Source organism: Lingula anatina, chromosome 2 (genome assembly GCF_051362555.1).
Source record: "Lingula anatina isolate TDL-2025a chromosome 2, LinAna3.0, whole genome shotgun sequence".
NCBI lineage: Eukaryota > Metazoa > Brachiopoda > Lingulata > Lingulida > Lingulidae > Lingula > Lingula anatina.
In genome coordinates this window covers 8,394,224-8,417,868 of record NC_141768.1, presented here as the reverse complement: position 1 = coordinate 8,417,868, position 23,645 = coordinate 8,394,224, and the positions used below count along the sequence as shown (strand labels likewise).

At 34.4% G+C, this 23,645-nt stretch overlaps 2 protein-coding genes across 11 annotated transcripts in view; both read right to left on the bottom strand.

Annotated features, from left to right (window-relative positions):
- LOC106161295 (voltage-gated delayed rectifier potassium channel KCNH8) overlaps window positions 1-14,291 on the bottom strand; it is a 62,208-nt gene extending 47,917 nt beyond the window's left edge. For 2 of the 5 annotated variants that reach the window (XM_087004818.1, XM_087004816.1), the window contains exon 1: window positions 13,318-13,895. In XM_087004818.1, the coding sequence (XP_086860944.1) occupies window positions 13,318-13,393 (76 nt within the window). In that variant the 5' untranslated portion in view covers window positions 13,394-13,895. Of the gene's footprint in view, window positions 1-13,317 lie in introns of all 5 variants that reach the window. The other 3 variants (XR_015332888.1, XM_087004815.1, XM_087004817.1) reach the window with 3 other exon arrangements.
- A 126-nt stretch (window positions 14,292-14,417) lies between these two features.
- Window positions 14,418-23,645, bottom strand: part of LOC106161311 (uncharacterized) — a 32,810-nt gene continuing 23,582 nt past the window's right edge. For all 6 annotated transcript variants that reach the window (XM_013538218.2, XM_013538213.2, XM_013538220.2 and 3 more), the window contains exons 12-16: window positions 20,922-20,943; window positions 20,437-20,625; window positions 19,813-19,916; window positions 19,492-19,591; window positions 14,418-18,385 (exon numbers count right to left, since the gene is read on the bottom strand). In XM_013538218.2, coding sequence (XP_013393672.2) covers window positions 17,493-18,385; window positions 19,492-19,591; window positions 19,813-19,916; window positions 20,437-20,625; window positions 20,922-20,943 — 1,308 coding nt within the window. In that variant the 3' untranslated portion in view covers window positions 14,418-17,492. The remainder of the gene's footprint in view (window positions 18,386-19,491; window positions 19,592-19,812; window positions 19,917-20,436; window positions 20,626-20,921; window positions 20,944-23,645) is intronic.

Genomic DNA, 23,645 nt, shown 5'->3' with positions numbered 1-23,645 from the left:
AGGAGGGATCGCACAACCTCCAACATCCAATTTCATTTCTCTGTTGTAGAATAGCTTTTGGTATATTCATTTTCCATGTACTTGTCAGCTGAAGTAGAGTAGGCAATTGCACAGGGAACATTTTCAAAAATACTTCAAATGATAAATCATTATGTTTGCTGACAGACCCAGGAGCTTACTACCCTAGTAATAAGGGGTGACCAGTTACAGGAAATATTAAAATACTTGTTTTGATGAAAAACATGTAATCTCAAGAGCATGAGATAGATAGGGAAAATGCTACATTCGAAGGAATAATTAAAGTATAAAACCAATTCTGAGCATTAAGTAAATCAATCCATTTTCTAAGTCATTTTAATGGGTCATAGTCTGTAAATCTTCATACTGTATATAAATTATATATTTCTGTTGATTTTCATGTGAATAAATCCCTACTAGACCATTTTGGGCTACCCCCTCTTCTCCCCAAGGATATTTACTTTGCATTAATGCATCCTTTTTTTAGCAACATTATGTTGTATTCTTGAGAAATGACATTTGCTTCCACATTTCAGACATTACTAATGACTAATCTTTTTTGTGGTCCTTCTTCAATCAGTCAAAAAAAAAAAAAAAAAAAAAAAATCAAAGCGTGTCTATCTATAGAGATCTTTTCCCAGTGAAACAAATTAGTAACAAAACCAATAACTGTACACAAGTTGTTTGCCAAGTAATTCATTAGTTTAGATCAGTAGTAACACTGGAAGAATAAGTTAAAATTTACAATACTTCAAACAATACAGAAAATCTGGGTTGATACCTGAATTTATATTTTTTGCCAAAAATAAAAATACAGTACATACTCTGAATAATTTCCCCTATTAGGTAACATGCAATATTCAGTCTGATAGAAATGCTGACTGAAAACCTATTTTAAAACAGGAGATTGGTCAAGTTCAAAAAAAGATCCAAATAATTTTATTTGTAAATATTTTAATAATTTCTGCCATGGCCCAAAAGAGTTTGAGAGCCCAATAATGTGAAATCAACAAGCAACATGTTGATTTTGTATTTAACTGGGGCCTATATATATGCAAATCAATGCAGGCCACATTGATTTTCTCTCTATTTACTATATTTTGCATAGAGATGAATTTGAGTTATCAACCAAAATCAGCATCTGTATTATAAAATGAGCCTAATTTGCCAAATTTACAGATTTCAAGGATATTTTTCAAGAGTTATATCTGCCACTTTCTTTTTTTTAAATAATTTTTCTTTATTTTCTGAATACATAGAGGTTTCAGATTAGGACTACAAGACTACATGTGCTCAGATCAGTTTAAATCCAGATAATAAAAATTTATCAATACCAGCATGTGATGCTCTCTGCATTAATGAGCAGAGGTAAATATGACATGTTATTCAATCACACACACACATAAATGTGCAAGATGCAGAAAAAAAAAAAAACACTCAAATAAACCAGCATGTCAAAAAAGAAAAAAAAGCAGACTTTCACAGATTCAGTCAGGTGATGAACTGGAAATGTTTGCAATGTTAAATAAGTTCTCCATGGTGTAATAAGACAAAGGCTTTCATCTTGATATGACAACAGCCTACTAGCCTCTTACAAATACCCTTTTCTGAATATAAAACATTATTGAACATATCAAGTGCGAGGTGTTTGTATAAATCAAATTTTCCATCTATCATGATTAGTTGCTGTCAGTGTCTAGTGCCATAATTTGATTTATTATGGACTGGAGTTTGTTGCAACACTTAATATATCTTAGATTAATACTTTATTTAAATCCAAAATGACTTTATGACCAAACTGTTAATCAAACTGATTTTTTTTAAAGGAATAAACAATAATAGAAATCTGTTTTCAGTAAATGGACATATCAACAAAATTATATATAAGTAAAAACACCAAACAACACATAAAATCATGAGCTAATGTAAAACTGATAAAAAAGTTATCTATATATCTAATAATAGACATATCATATTTTACCAAAGGACTTGTGTAATAAATATTGTGCAAACCATTAATTATGCTGATTCAATATTATGCTACAGTACAAAACACCCAAACCCAATATAGAGGTGCATTTCACAATGTCACAAGTAAATTAAAATTGAATGGATTCAAAGTTGTATTCAATAATTAAAACATATATATATATATATATATATTATTTCTATCACGGTCTTTGTGGGACCCAAAAACTATCAAACATAGTTTCTAATCTGTGCCCGAAAAGCGTACCTGTGACTTTATTTGCTCCTCTAAATTGGGTTTGGGTGAAAAGCAAGTATCAATATCAGGAAACACAATTTATAGCCCCTAAATTAATTATTCAAAACGTCTCACTATAAGGACTGAAACAATTACTCAAAGAAAGCTTTTTATGCATCACTTTAAATAATCCCCCTCACACAACTCAGAAACCATCAATATGAGCTACTTTCATAAGTATTAGAAGAATTCTTAATTATTCTTCAATCAATTAGGATTTTCAAGCAGCCAATACAAATAAAGCCATGATATAGTGCCACTCTCTGATTTTACAGCATATAATAATACATTTACATAATTGCTACTTGAAATAAGCAATGACAAATTGGCAATGGCATATATGGTCTAAGGAAGGTTGAACTGTACAAAGTTCTATTAACAGAGTTAATGTAGCTTCTGGAAATTTGACACTTCCTTGAATTTTGGAAATTCCATTGACTGACAAGGCATATACTATAGCTACTAGGGCAGACTCAAACAAACAAACCACTGGCAACCAAATAAATAATTTGGGGGGGGGGAATGATGTTTGAATTTGCTTGAAATGTCAGCTGGTCAAATGTAATGGGCAACAGTCTCATACTGATTTAGGCTTATGCTTTGAAATCTTGTTTCGATGAAAACATCACAAGCTAACAAATAACAGACACTTCCAGTGACTGCTAGCTTTTCCTGTACTTTCATCACTGTCTGAATCATAGACAAATGCATAAAGTCAACATATATTTCAATGACTCCTGGTAGTGTCCACAACCTCTGACAAGAAAGTTGTTTCTGGTTATGTTTGTTTGTTTGTTTGTCTGTTGACAGCATTTGCAAAAAGTTGTAGACGGATTTTGATAAAAATTTCAGGAAAGGCCACAAATGGGCCAAGGAAAAATGATTAGTTTTGGGGTGATATGGATAACCACTGAAACAAGCTCTGCACCAAAGCTACACAAGCAATAATAAGAAGTCGTGACCTATAGTATACATCACAAACATTATTTACAAACTGTGCATGACCTGGGCCCCATATCTTGAAAGCATCGCGCATTGCGGCCGTGCGCAAGTGTCTCGATTCCATAACTTGCCCATACTCGTCCCATATAATACATTGTAGCCTCTATTTGATATAGCTATTCGTAATACGCGACACTTTCGAGATATGGGGCCCTGACCGTCTGCACTTGTCAGAGGTCTGGGCTCTCTGAGTGCTTTTCTAGTTTTACTTAATTTTTGTTCTATTCTCAATATCTGAGGCCACACATGACATGCTGTGGAAGATATCCAAACTAAATTTTACCTCAACTGTACAAGGTGGCATACCAGCATGGAATCTCTGCTGAAGCCAGGTAATTATAAACTTTGTTATATTTGCCTGTTTTTGGTGTAATTCACTTCAACAAATCCTATTCATGTCCAAACCTATGATTTTAAAATTGAAAAATGCTTCAAGAATAATACACCATCCTAAATCTTCTAACAATAATGCAAAAAACAGCACATGCTAGTGTATAATCAAAACTAACAGTTAGGGGGCTGTATCTTATGAGAGGTCAGAGAGAACAAATATATCAATAATCTATAAAGCACAACCAGATGCCATTCAATAGTCTTTGATTTCTTCTCACAGTTGATCAGATGAGAACAGCTAGCTAGTGGTACAGGTCACGCCACCTTTTGATTATACATTGATTAGGAATTATTGACAGTTGAATGAAATAGGAGTAAAATAATCTTTATGTACATATATAAACCCCATCCACGTATATATATATATATATATATATATATATATATATATATATATATATATATGATTGATCTTATATCAGGAATGGCTTGAAGTCTACTATACAGCCATGCAATGATGCCCTCTCAAGTCCAGTTAACCATTTTTCTTGTGAAAATATTGAAATTCTTTCAGATAGTTAGACAAAGTTTATTTAAAGTATATTTGCTCAAACTACCTTTTCAATGATGCAAAATTAGAATCAACCAGCTTCATCTTGGCATTTAGGTTTACTTTAAGGCAATATGAAAAATGTGCTATCTTAATCCCAGCTTTCAGTTTAAATGACAGGCCTGACATGAGGTAGAATAAAAAATGATAAATGCTACCAAATCCATTACATAAAGTACCTGGCCTATCCTGCAAAAATCATTCCCAATCTGTATCATTTGAAAAGCTTTTACATCTTTTGATCCTTCTTACTGAGGTCACTTGTTATAAAAACAGCATTGATTTGGTGTCCCTGGATATCTTTCAAAGAGATGAAAAGCTCGTGCTCAGATTTTTCTCCAAAATCAACTCATCAAGCTTTCATTAGATATCACAAAGTGAGCGAAATTTAGTTGAAAATTACACACAGAAAACTCCTCTTGCAAACAAGAAGCATCACATATAATTACGAAGGCATGTTACTTGTTCATTTTCTATAATCAATACAGTAAATACCATAGACAATATACCCAGATAGATACACACATAAAAAATACATCAGTTACTCTCCTGCCAATTAAAATAAAGCAATCAATTTTATTGCAATGTCTTCATACAGTTTACACAATTGATCCTTTGATCTAATGTTTTTGTAAGTCTGAAAAAATGGTGTCACCTTGATGCCTTTTTGTTTAAACGAAAATAACCAGCAATTTACTTAAATTTGCTTATGGTTTTAATATTTGAATTAATGTTATGTATGTTAAAGGGCACATGATTACTCATTATTGTGAGTTATGGATTACATTGAGAGTTATGCATAGCATCCTTTTAGTTAAAACATTGCTTGTACCCAGAGGTCATATTGGGCTGATGGCATATTGCTGTTACTAAATAAGTGACATGCATTGCCTGTAAGGCAATGCTGTAAGGCAATGCAGGGCACGCTCTCTAAGAGTGGTGACGGATGACAGCACAATTCTTCTAATAAATTACTTCTAAAATGATAACAAATGGAGCTCATGGATAGTAGTTGAATATTATACTAGAAAACAAGACTTAAAGCGTACAGCTATCAACATTCCTGATAGTACCTACCACCCCGAGTTTCAACAGCAAGAACATGTAACTTACTAGTACATCCACCCCCATTATATCAACATACTTTTTGCATTACAGAGTTGGAATAATATGTTTTCTAGAAAAGCATTTACCACTTTAATTTCTAAAAGCAACTGGAAACGGCACAGGTATAACAGAAAATAGGGTTGCCTGAGTTTCAACAGCAAGAACATGTAACTTACTAGTACATCCACCCCCATTATATCAACATACTTTTTGCATTACAGAGTTGGAATAATATGTTTTCTAGAAAAGCATTTACCACTTTAATTTCTAGAAGCAACTGGAAACGGCACAGGTATAACAGAAAATAGGGGTGCTTTGGAAGTAAAGTCAGGAACACTGTGTAGCATTCACATGCACACACGGTCACCATTTACACATGCCAGACTGTGTATCTCGAAGATGTTTATGTGATGTACAACTCCAAGATGTGATAATTAATACAAAAAGTATATCTGAATCTACATGCACTTATGATCCTGATTATGTAGCCTATACCTCGTTTATTGTCAATGTGCCAAAATCCAGGAGTTTTTTTCGAGGGAGAATATTTTAATACACATTGCACCTTTCAACGTTTATGGTCTGAGATCTGTTTGCAGTTTATGCCTATCTGACTGACTGTCTTGAAAAAGGAATAATGTGATGTGTCAGACATGTTGTAAAAAGTTAACTGCAAACTTAATGGCAAATGATAGAACAAAATGTACAACTATATGAGAATTTTTTAAGTAACTGAAAAAGATTTCATAAGTTTAGTCACTAGTTAAAATTGTTACATGCAACAGAAAAACAAATTTAAACTCTTCAACAAAATGAAGTAGTAATATAGTCAGACTGTGCCTATATTTGCCATGCACTTTTCTTGTGAACTATAGCTTTTTTTGCGTGGATAAACTCTTGAGCTCAGTTTTAATTGCTTCTCCTTTTGTGAACATTTAAGACAGCAAAGCTGAAAAGTGCACAGGAACAAAGCACAAAAAATGATGATGCTAATGCAAGTATGAGGAAATTCCCTTGAATTAAAAAAGATTCATCTGCAATATAGTTTTTTTTTAATTTGATGCAATATCACATAAGGTTTACCAGAATAAGCACCATCAATTTCTAATTATGTGCTACAGATCACATGGACATTAAGAAATTGTAAATAACAATGGGTGTTAGGCCAATGATATTTCAAAGTCACACACTGAAATTGTTAATATGTGAAAAAAGGCAAAACTCCAAGAAAAATATTTTAATCAAGCTAGTCCTAGGAATCATTCTTGTAAGTTAGAGAATAATAAGTAATACGGTACATTTTTTAAATACTGTTCATAGGGGGCAGTGCACAAAATAGTTTTTGCCAACTTTGATGCAATATTACATAATAAGAAAAATAATCCAATAAAGCTGCTAACTAGTTGAATTTGACCTATACTTGACCTTATATTTTTTTGCCATAAATCAATCTAGTAGGGTTGAGGATAATAAGTCACATGGTTTCCCAAAATTGCTTTAATGGGAAAAGTGCACGGCATCAACAACACACAGGTGATGGTTGTATGTACAGACACAATGTGCTTGTACCTAAAAACTTTTTAAAGTAAATGTTACATGACAACTGAGGCAGTGAACTTGTTGCTCTTTAAAGCTGAAACATGTTCATAGGAACAGCTGCACTACACAAATCCATAATACATACTTTCCAGAAGTTCAAATATTTATATTAAGAGCTCAATTTATCCTAGAAAACATTCATCAGGTGCCTTTAACGAGAATTTTACAATATCTCTATGAAGATAGACAACACATAAGAAAGATTTATGCCCTTATCTGAGGGATTTCAATGAAAAAATATCAACTAGAAAAGAAAGGAAAACACAGAAAATCTCGTCAATGAGCTGCACCTTTTTGTACCATATACAAGAATATACTATTTCAAATCAAGCAAACTTTCCACACTATTTTCAATTAATACAGGAAAGGCAATGCATGTCATTTTATGAGTTTCACCTTGCAAAGGCAAACAAATGAAGTATTCACAAGGGAAGTTTAGGGGTAACCCCAGATCCCATCAAGTAGCCCACCTGCCCAGAACACCTGGAATTATACAGCAATCTTACTGTACAACTTGTGGTGCTTTGAAACTGAAGTAAGTCAATAATTATCCTGCACTTTGAATAAACACTATATACCCCTTTTAATTTAATGTAGGCTTGAAAGCTTTCCTTATATTAGATTTGTCTCTCATTTTTTCTCTTTTTGTAAAATAGCCCTTACTTTTCTTAAATCACATGCTAAAGCACGTGGCCTGAATGCATGCTACTGACAGGTGATTGACTGTGTGAAAAGAGCACAAAATGTTTATATACACAAATTCAATTCTATGCATTAGTTGAAGTCTCCTTTTTTTACAATTAAGCTACCCTGTAACTTATAAAACTCCTTAAATAAAAATCATAAAATTAAAACAAACTATGAGTTCAACTGGTTCAATTCTGATCAGTGAGCCACAGTATATCCTATATAAAGCATCCAGTAGAGGAACTTCTGCAAGAAGTTATGCAAACATTTTTCTATTGCTGTGTGAACAGCTTACTTGGAACAGAAAGAGATGAACAAAAGTCATAGCTAGGACATCACAATTACTTAACAAACACCCCATTCTCATAGATTAGATCGACCTACATTGGATCGACCTAACTCCCTGGGGGTTCACGCTAAATAGCTGTCAGCCGGGCGGACACGAAAGTTAATTACCCCTTAAAGCTTGTAGTAGGCGGGGACGGACACTTAAGGGGGATTATCTGACAGTAATCTAGTGAGACTCCCCGCGGTGATAGATCGATCTAAAAGTTGTGAGAACAGAGCCATAGACTAAGTACCCATTCACAATTAAGTCCCATTCCCACAGATTGCGGTCAACTTGACTGGCTTCAATGTCTGTCACACCTAGTAAAGCTGTTAGGGGGTAATTATCCTTACCCCCTAGCTGATTCAGTAGACATGACAGACATTTAAGCCAGTTAGTTGACAGCAATTTAGTGAGACTCCCCAGGGAGTTAGATCGATCCAGATGGATCGATCTAAGCATGCGAACCCAGTCTTAGATACCATAGGTCTATGTAGATGGATCCAACTTCATGGTGAATCTTGCTGAATGCAATCAGTTTAACAGATTAACATGCATCTTCCTGGCTTTAGGTAAAATACAGATAAGCTTGTGATTATACGAGTATGTTTAAAACAAGAGGAGGCATGTTATTCAGTTCAGCTGATTGCACTCAGCAAGAGTTGGATGGATATATGTAGATCATTGGTCTCTATGGGAATGTGGTTTAATATTTAGAGTGCAACACCATTCTAACTAGAACTGAAATTTCCTATATGATAAGGCTATGTTTATGGTCAAAGTTAGTGAACCAGTGTCTCTAGTACTAGTATGTACTCCAAATCAATGTGTTTTTTAATAAAAGAAGAAACATTTCAAACTGAAATAAATCATAAAAATCTAAATCAATGAAAATATTTTCTCATACATCAAGTAATTTCAGCAGTTTTAATGTACAACTATGTAATAAGGATCAATTTGCACCTACTGATCAATTGTGTAAATAATTTAAAAGATACACCAGCTTATTAAATGAATTTCAGTTTTCTCTTCTTTATCATTTCATACAACATGTATAAAGATTTAACTACTGTAAAGATGGATTTGAATATCCATAAAATCATAACAGAAACCTATTTCTAGCAATATCTGTTACATTTTCAGACAATGGTCTTGGATTAGTCTTCCATTATGAGTATTGTAGGGGCTTTGCAGTGAGTCCTTAAACCATGCAGTACAAAGTGAAAATTCCATCTGTTGCGATGGTGAAGTGTGGGACATCAGATGTATTGGAGAGAAGGTGGGTGTATGCATTTGGATATGACACATGCGAGATGCTGAGAAATCATATTGCACTGGGCGAATAAACTTTGACAGCAATCAATTTCTAAACCAAATATTTATTTGAACTGTAAATCTAGAACTAAACAACTGCTTCTATAAACCCTGTCAAACACTGTATCTATTCTTACACCAGGACATGCACGGGGTTTACACCACATGGGAGTTTCCTGGTTGGTATAATTTTGTTCAGATAAATTTCACCACCATCTTGCAAATAAAATATTTACAAATACACTACCTGCAGCAGTTTAACCAAGATAAATGTCAGAGTAAACAGGTGCTATTTCTACACTGTGTTTAGTAAAAATCCCTTCAAAAGTACATTGGTTACGTGCATTCACCCGCTGGTTTGCACTCAGTTTTGCTTCAGAATGAGTAAAATTGCTGTGCCATACTTATGTTTAGGCACTTACCCGACTGCCATGTACTTGGTAACACAAATATGTCTCCTCTTTATGTCTATGGCTTTTGGAAATAATCATTACTATAGTGGCATCTGTATCTTAGACATTTTGCCTAAAATACTGAATTTTATCTTTGGCAGAATTAAATATGGAACCCAACATTTCATTGCCCACATTTCTTACATTGGTACTTTATTTACATCTGTCATCTATAATAATAAAAACATTTGATAATCTTCAATGATTTCAATTCCAATTGATAAATCTGATATATTATTTCAATACTGAACATTACCAGTGCAACGATCTCCCTCCTCCCCCTATGCTCAATATTTACTTTTATTTTGGAAGATTGCCAATTTCCAAGACGATTGGTAACTGTTTTAATGTGATATGCATTTAATAATGATTCAAATTTAATGATTATACATCATCAAGAATTAATTCATCTACAAAATAATAATAATAATAACTTAAAATAAGGTAATTGAATTTTTTTCTACTGGAGCTCCATTACTTCCAAATTTGATATCTTATCAATAATTCAAGGTACATCTTTGTTCTTGGCATGCTTCTTAACTGCCACTAGTTGCCACGATTTCTTCGATATATGGCAACAAACACCCTCCATCCATACAATCTAGACACAGGTTTCACTGACAAAACACTTTTGATACTTCCCAGGTCAGAATGGCAAATATGTCGATTGACACATTGATCTGTTCACTGTACATTGACCAGATATCCTAGTAATGATTTCAATTTGAAAAGAATCTATTGGGATATAGTTGAAGTATATCCCAGTAGTAACTTGAACCTATACCTTTGCTGTTTTATATCTAATTCTAGCTTTGCAACATGATTGTCTGAGCTTGGACACGAGACTGGTGCATGAATGAAGAATAAATCATCTTTATTTGGAAGTAAAATACCTTTTTTTTATTTTTGATGTTATTGTGTACCCTTTAAGATTCAACATACCATTTTATTTTTCCTTTACAAAAGATTGTGCCACTTCTATTTATTTATCTCTGTTGTCAAATAAGTGTGTTTACAAATAAGGATAGATATTTTAAATATTGCTTGGATTATTAAGTAGCAATGGCTAGTGTACAAACATTCTACAAGCATTATTGATCTAATTAATTTAATTGCAATGCATTAAATGGCTTATCTTGTTTGCAATTATTTACCCTTGGCTAAGATATAAATTATGCAAAAAATGCTCTTACTAATTTTACAAAACACTCACTTCCTTCTGAATATTTTAAAACAATTTCTTTGCAACATTTAAGTACAATTGGCATATCTCAATCTATTCACAAATTTGCTTTTCATGTGCCTATTACATATTTAAAAAAAAATTTATCACATTTGTGCAAGCATATAAAATATTTACAATAAATCTTTCTTTTTCACTGTCATATGAATTGTTTTGTTTTGTTTACCACAACCCAAACCTTTCCCTCCCACAATTTTATATAAATACCATATTATCTTTTTCTGTCAAAACAACAGAAAGTTGTATGGCTTCAGAAAAGACCTACCAGTTACAATACTTAACCAAGAAATAGAGAAACGAGTTAACTCAGAGAGACATAAAACTATACTGAAATCAATCTTTGATCCGATTGTGGTGTACAGTTGTTGATATGTGAGAATATAAAAAAGGAGGGGAGAAAAAAAATGCCACCACCTCACAACATAATCAATAATGCTCACACCTAGAATATGTACCTCATAAAACCTTCATAGTATTCTACTTGAGTGGGAGGAGTTGTTTTCAATGGTTTATGTCCCACAGTAATTAACAACAGCTGGGTTGCTATTCATTGTCAAACTGAGTAGAAACAGCCAAAAGCAGAAAAATTGCAAGGCCATCATGAAGCAAGATATGCCATCAAAAGTACGATAAATCAATACAATTGATAGACAATGGTATCCAGAGTCACTGTTATATAACCCTGTGTGAACAATCAATTTAATACAAGAACAGATCATTTCTATAACAGATTGGCATTATAAAAACTCTTAGCTATATCCTATACAATTATGGGGAAATGAATATATGTGCTTTGTCCTCTCCTCTAACACCCCTCCCCAATAATTGTCAATAAATCAGAAATCTAGACAAATTGCTGTTAACATCACAAATAGGAGAGGACCATAACCATTGCTCAAATGATGAGAATTTTTCAATTTTTTTTGTCTTTTTTTCACATGATGCTGCCACTTTCAATTAGCACACAAATTTAAATTAACATCTCATGTGAACTGTGTAATGGTAAACACATAATTTATATGCTTTTGCAGATCTATTGTCTATCGCATGTTTTGCAAGCCGTAAGCCGCTAGAAGTCATTTTCCTGCTTTCTCTCTCATTAGATACCTATTCCAGGCTATACCTGGGTCACTTGTTATGAAACAGTAGTCAGTCAGTATTTTCTAGTGAAGTAGTTACACAATTGAGTGTGAACAAAGTATTTGTCTGCCCATAAACCAAGACATTATTCAGGAGTTATAGACAGCTTTCAATGAATAAGCTGTGCACTCCTTGGACTTGATTTCCTAGGGGAAATATTATGATTTTTCTTGGTAAAGATATATAAGAACTTGTGAGTGACAACAAGCTATGCAGCAATATGCTTTCTAGCTGCTGCTGGGTTTTTACTCTCTTTCTCTTTCTCACTCTCCATCTCTCTTCCTTTGTAAAAAGGTGAGATAAAAAAACAAGCATTTAGCATATTTACCATATAGACTGCATTTTACTTCTAAGTCAGCTTTTCATATTCCAATATTAATACTGAAATACCCTTTTCAATCTTTTAGAGTACTGACAAGAACATTTCTGACATTCTGCTGATATTGAAACTCGTAACTTAAAAGACCTCCACAGCTGGGCCAGCCATCTTTTTGCAAACTCACCTGTGTAATTGAGCATAAAATCATTTTACTTTCAATTCATACACCTGACATTTATTGGGTGAGAACCATCTGTCTACATTTTAAACAAAATAGGATAAAAAGGCTCTTAAAACATCTGGCATTCACACTGCTAATATTATGTATAATCTCAGGTAAAGCATGGCATCCTGGAATATAAAATACAATGGAGCTCTAGTGCATTATGTGTTCATAACTTTAGTAATAAATTTAATGCTTCAATCACAAAAACGCAGCCTTTACTACAAGTGACACATTAAAGCCAATACCACATAAGCAGAGGACGGTGTTTCCGCACCTTTCTAAATAATCACAAAGGTTTAATAGCACAACATGTGTGGAAGTCGGGTAAACACTTGCATCGGCATTGTCTCTTTCTTAAATGGAAACTATTGTCTGCAGAAACCAGGCCCGATTTGACCAATTCATCAAGTAATTATGTAAACAAAGTCAAATCCAATAAGGCACAGAGCAAATAACTATTAGTAGCTGACGTACAGATGCAATGTTTAAACAAGGTGACACTACTCGTTCAAGTAGGGACTGGGGGACCGCATTACTAGACCTACATTAACAGTAACATTCACTATAACTCGGTAATTTGGTTTACATAAATACATACATAGCAAATCTACAGACGAGATAAAAAAAAATTGGAATTAAAGTGATACAAGCGGAGTGTATAAAAGATACTCACGAGTTCCATCAAAACGCCTAGCGATTGTATCCAAAAATGTATTTTGGGGCGCGAGAAGTCCCTTCCTTCCCGGCATCTCAGCCTACATGTTAAATCCAAATTCTGCTGTAAAGTATTTCCTACACTTCCATTCAAATGACCGTGAAGAGGTCTCTGCTTTAAATTCCCTCCGATCGCGCGGTTTCTATTTTAACCCATGTAAGAGCTGTAGCACTAGCAGCAGTCAGTCCTTTGTGCTGTTAGTGAAGTAATAACTCCGCAAAAAGCGTCAACCAGAAATATTTCAACGCCAAATCCGTAATAAAATAGATATCCGTCGATTTTGCCGAAGCTATCATTATCCTCTATCCAACTCGTTCCTCGACGTAGTCATCAAATACCATTTGCCGCGTTTAATTTAATATAAATACAGACTTCTCTCGGGTGCTGCGCTGACTGACACAAGAGGTTGTGTTGGATTAAGCGTGAGCGTGTACATTTCAGCTCAGATCGATACAATGTGTTAATTGCGGTAGCTGTGAACACAATCTTTGGCTATTTTCTCATCAAACGATGCACCAACTTGGACCGTTTACTACTCGTTAACCTGAACATTTTATTTCCTTTAACAAGTGCCCCACAAGTTAAGTAAAGATAAACCGTGTCGAAGGCGGGGCCCTATGTAAATGAATCTCTTACATAAGTTGTCAGTCTCTTGAAGTAGACCAGTCTAAATACCTGTACCACTCGATGTCAAGAGAGCATGTCTTCGCAATCTGACCAAAAGATTGGGGAATGCACATTTCCCAATTAGTTAACTTCTATTCATAATTTTAATAACCTCAATTAATGGATATTTCAATCTTTTGCTAGATAGTATGGTAAAACATTAGAAATGAGCCAGAAAGGAGCATAGCCAAAATTACCGAGAACATTAATAATTATACATAGCAAGTAGTATTAATTTAGCCAAAAACTTGTATAACTAAAACAATTGAAGAATAGATAGTTTATTTCAGAAATTTAACAAGATTCAAAACATTCAACAGGCAATGCCCCTAAATACATATTATACTGTAATAATTCTCATTTTTCGTTTTTTTTTTTTTTGGGGGGGGGGGGGGAGTTTCGATGAATTTACCTGCTACTCGTTTTCTGCAGATTAAGTGGGTATTCTCAAAGTGCCACATAAAATATTCAGACCCAAGCTAAACAATAAGGTCTTTGTGACATTTATCACTGATAACAGCGCCACTTCTACCACTCTATACACGCTGACAGAAACAAAATACTGAAGAATACTCAAAATGGTCTTTTCAATAATTGAAACTCTAAACTAGTTAAGGTTAAAATCAGATGAATTAATGTATGACATTTACACTAAAGTTAATATAATAATTATAATAAAATAACGTGCTATGGCCATTATATTACTATAGCAGGCACATCAAGGGACCTTTAGGGTTAGTACAGTAGGACTCAGTGCAGACAGCCTATGTCCTGGTGCACTTGCTGATCCTTTCTCAGCTAACATACAGAATCATGTGCTAAGTGCTAAGTAAATAAAATATTGACCCAGAGATCTATAATGTCAAATAACTGGACTAATCAATGTGCATTCTGAACGGCCAATTATAAATATAAGATATGACATAGAACTCTCTGTACATGGTGCATATTCGTTCAATAGTACTTATGCATGTAAAATTGTAATTATGCATAGATAAATAAATTTTGGAGTGAAAATTCACCCAGTATGGCAGGATAAAGTCTATGGTCCCTTTCTATTCAGATTCTCTCCCCTTAAAAGATGTCAACATTGCAGCTATAATTACACAAAATCATTTAACTAACACAAAAAACAACTGTTCAAATGTGGCCCAGTGCCCTATTAAGATTCTTCACACTGGCTACAGCAGTTTCACACAATTAGTCCAGAAATGCAATATTTAGTTCATCATGCCTTTCATTGCTTTTTGTTTTCTGCTGCATTGCTTTGTACAGCATGAACTTTATCTTTTTGCAAGAAATAAATTTCCCCTTGTACTGTACAAGTATAGATAATTGCAATTTCAAGTACATGCTGTTAACATCAATCCAATCCAAGGAATACATTGAAATACTTATCTTTTTCAAATTAAAAAATCACAATTTCTCAACATGCTAGTTTCAGAAAACACTTACTTTACATTCATTTCGTTGATGTGAACACAGAAGTATCCACACAAAACAAAATCAAATACCAAATATGATATTAGTAGTAATGAAATCACTTGAAATGCAATGCAACTGTGGAGAAATCATCCCTACAAACCACCAAATTCTACATCTACTTTTGAAAAGTAAAATGTAAAACATTGGAGCTGCTACTGAAAACCCTCTTTTTTGTTATCCATCACAACCACTGTGGGCGCATATTGGACTAAAATCTTAAAGACTTGCATATAACAGTCTTATGGTCTTTTCAAATTTAAGTGTTAAGGTGTTAAGGTTTTCAGTATTGTCATGTGTTGTGTCATGTAATGTCATCATGTGACCCACAACATAAGCATCTGGGCAAAATGCAACAGTAGCTTTCCTAAAACAATCAATTTTGCACTTTTTACCAAATGACAAAATGGGCCATGATCTTCCTTATTTATCAAATATTGTACTTCTGATGTTTTTAAAAGTGGATTCACATTGTTTGCTTGGTTTCCCTCACTCAACATTCTAAGTTCTAAGGGTAGAGCATATAAATGTCCGATAAATTTGCTGTGCAAATTGATGATACCCGTGTATGATTTAGCACCAAAAAAAGCACAAAATAATGTAAAGAACATATGGGGTTCAACTTTTAAATACATTTCTCACTTACACCCATTAAAGCTACATGTTGCACTCCTGTTTTCATAACCACATCTCATATATCATACAGAATCTGTAAAACAAGAAATACAGTACAGCAAATTTTACCAATGTTTTTTTTTTTTTACCAAATATTCATAACTATTGAAAATTACCTGAAAGCAATGCCCAATTTGGCCCTTTTCAATACCTATAATAGACTAGATAAGCCATCCTCAATTGCAGTTTGTGGAATTCAAAAGCAAACCCAAGTTAGACATATACAAATATTGAAGACATAGTGAGCAAATTATTACTATCAAAATAAAATACCTTTGGTTACTACCAGCAAGTATGTATACATATTACAGATTTGACAGATTCAAATTTCACTGACAGTCAAAACTAGGTGACCTAAAATAGCAAGATGCTGTATGGATTTTGGTTGGCACAACCAAATATATATATTTTAAATCTGAAGATGTAGTGTCTTCAATCATAATAAAGCTGACATTGGAAAGTGATGGAAATGAATGAATAGGACAAGTAAAATCTATTTCATGAGAGACATTTCCAACAATAATTTGCCCCTATGCCTTTAAGTGAATCAAAACTGCTTTCTCTCTTTTCTCTCCATTGACTAGCATTAACAAACACTTTGATTTTAACATGTACAAATAAGAATTCAGTTACCATATGTTGTTGCATATACAGGACTACTGCATAAAGCGAGTGCATCTCTGTCCTTTATCTGATAGAATTACTCCTGGATATGTCTTACCAATTTTCTTCTTTAATACTATATACATTATTGCTTCATTTGAAAATAAATATTTGGACACATTTACACATACTTGGCTGTCAGTATGGCCTTGTAGATGCATGTATACAAGCATGGACATACATGTGCATCCCTGCTTAAATAACAAGTGTAGTCACATCTATCAACAGTGCATACTGTTAAGGACCTTCAGCCAGCTTCTCACATTACAGATGTAACAGAAAATACCTGTTCTCCTATGCTGACATTGAGATGTCACTAGGATAGATCAAGAGCAGTTTCCCATAGGAATTGCATCATTGATAAATTCAACACTTTTTAATGGGCTGAGCAAGATATCTAAATATATGACTACAATTTTTAGAAATATTTGTAAGACTACTTACTACTTGTACTTACAATATAGCACCATTAAGTTTTCAATCAAACCCCAAGTATCACCATACTTTTTTATGTTGCAATTGGGTTCTATCACACAAAGGAGGTGTTAAGATCAACAAGACCTTACGATCACTATATGAACATATCAAGGTTGTTTATAGGTGAAGTCCTTTGCTGCTGTATTGCACAGAACTTGCAGAACACAATTTCAGTCCTTGTGATCCAGACCATTTACTTCATGGACTTCCCCATTCATCACAATGTCAATGTCACCATTCAAAATTGCTGTAGATTTTTTAGTAGTTGTATGCTCCCTGGGTTTACGCTGAGGCAAAGCATCGTGATCTGTTAAGAGATCTTTTTCATTTTCAGCAGCAACTTTGGTTTCAATGTCATTTATTGCTTCATTGTCTTTAATTGTTGTTTCATTCATGTTTGCATCTTTGACAGGTACGTTGCCATTTGTTTCCCTCACAATGTTGGTTGGTTCAGCAGGGATTGTAGAGTTCATTAAATTATCTTGGTTGATATTTGGTCCATCCAACCCATTCTCTTTTGCAGGTGGGGCCCCCTGCTGGTCACTGACTTCAGCCTCGGTCTTACTGACTTTAGCCTCGGTCTTACTGACTTCAGCAGTTACAGTCTTGTTGTCTGCATTCAATTCAACATCCACCACTTTATCCTGTGCAGGCTTAGCGTCTTTATTTTCACCTGGTTGTACACCATGCCCCTTCTTTACCTGTCTTTCTTGAGATTTCCTGTCCCTTTGGTGTGTCCCATGCTGTGCTTTATCATTTTCGCCATCCTGTTTGCCAGGGCTGCTGGCAGGGTTCAGAAAAGGTTTCTTCTGTGGGGAAAGTGCTCGTCTGTACTGGACCTTATTCTCTGACTGTGGCTTACTTGCGTGGTCTTTCTTGTTTCCTCCAGCAGTTGGATTTTTATGTGGAGAGGCTGGTCGCTTGTGTTGATTTTGCTGTTGCTGTCTTGGTGCTGCACCAGATGGAATACCAGACTGATTTGCTTGCTGACTCTCTTCTCGGCGCTTTTTCTGCCTTTCACGTTCCTTTTGGCGCCTCTTTGCATTGCGACTCTTTTTCTCATCTAAAAGGGACAAATTCCAAATTACACAAATTGTTAACTCTTTTATATGTTAAATTATGAAGTATAGACATAAAGACAATATTTTTAATGCAGTATTAATAAATTTTGATACTATAAATTTCGTACCAAAGTTCTCAGTTATAAATTTTACTTCAAGATCTGAGGGATAGTATGTGCTACACGCTTAATGATACAACTGAAATGAATGTACAGGCTGTGAACCAATTAGTCTGTCCTATAGTTAGGGAAGAAATAAATATAGCAAATAGGAATGGACTCTCACAGTACATCATTTTGTAAAATAATTCAAGCTGTAATATGACTGGAGTGCAGGTGTACCCATTTTCCTCAATTAACTGTTTCATCAAGAACATGACACTTCCAATGAGTTACATAGACATAATTGTCGTTATGTGGAACAAAACATTTTGGATAATATGAGGATATAAGTGATGAGCAAACATAACTTCGATTCATGAAACAAAAATATTGATTTACTAATGCATTTCGGTGTGATATATTTTGCTTTCTAACAACATTGTTCATTATATAAATAAAGCAGTCTTCCTGTTTATTGATGTTTTTTTTTTCCATTCTAACCATGTGTTCACTTAAGATTCAATATCACATGCCAGACATTAATCTGTCTCGACATATTCCTGGCTGTAAAATGACCCGAGATTTCAATTTTTTGGGAATTTTCACAATATAATTTTATCAAGTTAAACATATATTCAACATATCTATTTTACACATCTTTAAATTTTTTTTTCTGCAAGTTCACTACTTGCTTTATTGGCTGACTATCTAATATAACATCTCACAGTAATCATTATTACTTTGGCAAGGTGAGCAAACATAATTGATAGTTACTAAAAACTCAATGCAAAGAAAAAATCATTTTCCATGAATATCAACACAAAAAAAGCTTTTTTAACTTGTAGAGAGGGAGAACTCGGATCGCTTTATGCAGTCTGGTCACACTACAACATAAGTTTGACCTGTCTTGGTCTAAAACAATTGCCACCCAAACAAAGCTTAAAATAACAGCAACAGAGAAAGGCTGAATTCAAAAACAAAGATGATGATGATGATGGATTACATACCTCCTTGTGTTTCTGTTGTATCATATCTCTCCTGTGTCTTGGTGGGTCTCTGGTTAGAGGGTGCAGGTGCCCTTCTTGGAGGTGAATGCACAGGAAGACCCTTTAAAACATAGCAGGTAATGGTGTAATTATTCTAGACACAAAAACACTAAAAGTTTCTAATTCTAGCATTTTACTAGATGCAGAACTTATTAAGTAAGTCATTCAATAAAACTAGACAAAAATACTAAAACTTTGTAAGTCTCCCATTTTACTAGCTATACAGGTAATTTGGTAAATCCGCATGGCATTTCTATGGTTGCAGGTGCCTATTCTAGTTACCTGTTTTTTCAGAGAGTCCTGCAAACGAAGCTGCAACTCCACCAGTTCCTGCGTTGTCAATGTATCTGAATGCAGTAGAGGTGCCGATGGTGCTTTTTCCACACCTATTGTATCATAACAAATGGAATATAGTGAAATATATTTAAAGAACTATAATTTTGTAAATTACGTATGGTGTGTATGTGCATGCATGCATGTGTGAGTGCAGGCACACACTTTCCTCCACAATGAGATTTTAACATTGTTCTTTCTCCTAACTTGTTAGCCAATTTGGAAGTGATGCCAGTGAATAAGAAATGCTGTGTTAATCAAATAGAAGGAAACCCATCAGGAGTTTCCCACGATATGGAGTACAGGGAGTCCAAAATGTAATTAGGTCACCCATTTACAGGGAGTCCTACTACAAATATACTGTCATTTCCAAAATATTTCATCAGTCTGCCAGCAGACTTTGAAGACATATGCCAAGTTTTGAGGCCAGTGGCCGTCCTAATGACTGCTGGATGGCTCTCTAGGAAAAGCCTTGAACCCCATTCAAACAATACACCATTTGCACAATCAGTCTACTAGTAGACACTCTGACAAATTATAGTTTCTATCATGTTTTCATTATGTTGGGCTAACCTGTGTCTTCCTCATGTTGTTTTTTCACAGCTTGGGTTACTGGAAAAGGATCTTTATTGCCTTCGAACACTGGTGGTGGTGAGGTAACAGACAAAGTGGGAGACAACACATCATCATAGCTCACTACACTACTGCTTACTGAGGAAATGGAAGGACGACGTGTGGAGTATATCGCCTTCACTGGGACCACTGAAGAAAAATAAAATTGCAACTATTAGAGAATTGTATTTGAGCTGTCATTATAGATGATTTGAGTTATTTCAAAGAGTGAAGTATAAAAGCTGCATTAACAGTAGACAACTATGGCACTGTCTGAGAAGATTAATTTAAATACAAAACTATCTGTGTCATTATTTCCAAAATTACTTGCATTTTATTATTTTTTTGTTTACAAATCTTAACCCCAATAAACAACCCACAAAGTTTTTAAGAGATCAACTGCAATGACCTTTCATGCAATTTTCAAAATGCGTATAAATCCTTACCTTCTCCAAATTGCCGGACTTCCTAAAAAAGAGAAAAGAGCATGAGACATATTTTTAAATATGTAAAAATATCTAGGTGGTTTCTATGTTGAAATATCAGTAAAACACTAAATACAACAGTTATACAGTCAATTACAGTTAGCACGTGATCATTCATTTTATTCCATGATACCATATAATGACAAAAGCACTCAGAACTAGAGGATCAGAGAGGCGATACCGCCTCCGAATATTGTACCACCAGCTGGAGCAAGCGCATTCGTATAGACCCCCACATATACAAAATAAGGAACACAGCCACCAGTCTTGTGCTTGACAAGTTGTAAAAATGCAATCAACAAGAATTTTCAAAATATGCAAAAAATATATATATTACTAAAAATGGTACAATCAAAGTTAAGTTCATCGTAAGGTAGGTCAAAGGTCAATTCCAAGGTCACAGTAAATTGCCAGTATATGACTTCCTATTCAACTTCAATAGTAACTATGGGCCTATCTCTGCCAGGTTTGGAGTTAAAAGAGAAAGAAATAAGCAGAGTTCAGTTCATGATAATAAGTAGGTCAAAGGTCAATTTCAAGGTCACAATTAGATTGCCAGTATATGACTTCCTATTCACGTTCAATAGTAACTATGGACCTATCTCTGCCAGTTTTGGAGATAAACGGGAAGCAAAATATGCAAAGTTCAGTTCATGGTGAAAAGTAGGTCAAAGGTCAATTTTAAGGTCACTTTTAGATTGCCAGTATATGACCTCCTATTCAACTTCAATAGAGACTATGGACCTATCTCTGCCAGTTTTGGAGATAAAAGGGAATCAAAATTTGCAAAGTTCAGTTCATGGTGAAAAGTAGGTCAAAGGTCAATTTTAAGGTCACATGTAGATTGCCAGTATATGACTTCCTATTCAACTTTAATAGAGACTATGGACCTATCTCTGCCAGTTTAGGAGATAAAAGGGAAGCAAAATTTGCAAAGTTCAGTTCATGGTGAAAAGTAGGTCAAAGGACAATTTTAAGGTCACATGTAGATTGCCAGTATATGTCTTCCTATTCAACTTCAATAGTAACTATGGACCTATCTCTGCCAGTTTTGGAGATATAAGGGACTAAATGTTATAATTTTGGAGTTACCATAATGTGCCATAAATTTCCTACAGAAAAAATTAATTAAAATAAAGAAAAGGTCATTTTGGTCAAAATAATTGAAATGGGAGGTGCTCTGAAGTTCCAGATGTTCAAATTTGATGAAATAATGTCATTTTTGACCACAAGTTGTCTGCTTTGCCAAGCCTTATGTTTTATTTTTCCGGAGTTCAAAATTTATTATCCATTACCGTACTGCACATTTTGCTTTCACCATCAATATGACTTTTTGATACAGCGAAACTTTGGAGATAAAAGGGAAGCAAAATTTGCAAAGTTCAGTTCTTGGTGAAAAGTAGGTCAAAGGTCAATTTTAAGGTCACATTTAGATTGCCAGTATATGACTTCCTATTCAATTTCAATAGTAACTATGGACCTATCTCTGCCAGTTTTGGAGATAAAAGGGAATCAAAATTTGCAAAGTTCAGTTCATGGTGAAAAGTAGGTCAAAGGTCAATTTTAAGGTCACATGTAGATTGTCAGTATATGACTTCCTATTCAAGTTCAATAGAGACTATGGGCCTATCTCTACCAGTTTTGGAGATAAAAGGGAAGCAAAATTTGCAAAGTTCAGTTCATGGTGAAAAGTAGGTCAAAGGTCAATTTTAAGGTCACATGTAGATTGCCAGTATATGACTTCCTTTTCAAGTTCAATAGAGACTATGGACCTATCTCTACCAGTTTTGGAGATAAAAGGGAATCAAAATTTGCAAAGTTCAGTTCATGGTGAAAAGTAGGTCAAAGGTAAATTTTAAGGTCACACGTAGATTGCCAGGATATATGACTTCCTATTCAAGTTCAATAGAGACTATGGACCTATCTCTGCCAGTTTTGGAGATAAAAGGGAAGCAAAATTTGCAAAGTTCAGTTCATGGTAAAAAGTAGGTCAAAAGTCAATTTTAAGGTCACAATTAGATTGCCAGTATATGACTTCCTATTCAAGTTCAATAGAAACTATGGACCTATCTCTGCCAGTTTTGGAGATAAAAGGGAAGCAAAATTTGCAAAGTTCAGTTCATGGTGAAAAGTAGGTCAAAGGTCAATTTTAAGGTCACATGCAGATTGCCAGTATATGACTTCCTTTTCAAGTTCAATAGAAACTATGGACCTATCTCTGCCAGTTTTGGAGATAAAAGGGAAGCAAAATTTGCAAAGTTCAGTTCATGGTGAAAAGTAGGTCAAAGGTCAATTTTAAGGTCACATGTAGATTGCCAGTATATGACTTCCTATTCAAGTTCAATAGAGACTATGGACCTATCTCTGCCAGTTTTGGAGAAAAAAGGGAAGCAAAATTTGCAAAGTTCAGTTCATGGTGAAAAGTAGGTCAAAGGTCAATTTTAAGGTCACATTTAGATTGCCAGTATATGACTTCCTATTCAACTTCAGTAGTAACTATGGACCTATCTCTGCCAGTTTTGGAGATAAAAGGGAAGCAAAATTTGCAAAGTTCAGTTCATGGTGAAAAGTAGGTCAAAGGTCAATTTTAAGGTCACATGTAGATTGCCAGTATATGACTTCCTATTCAACTTCAATAGTAACTATGGACCTATCTCTGCCAGTTTTGGAGATATAAGGGACTTA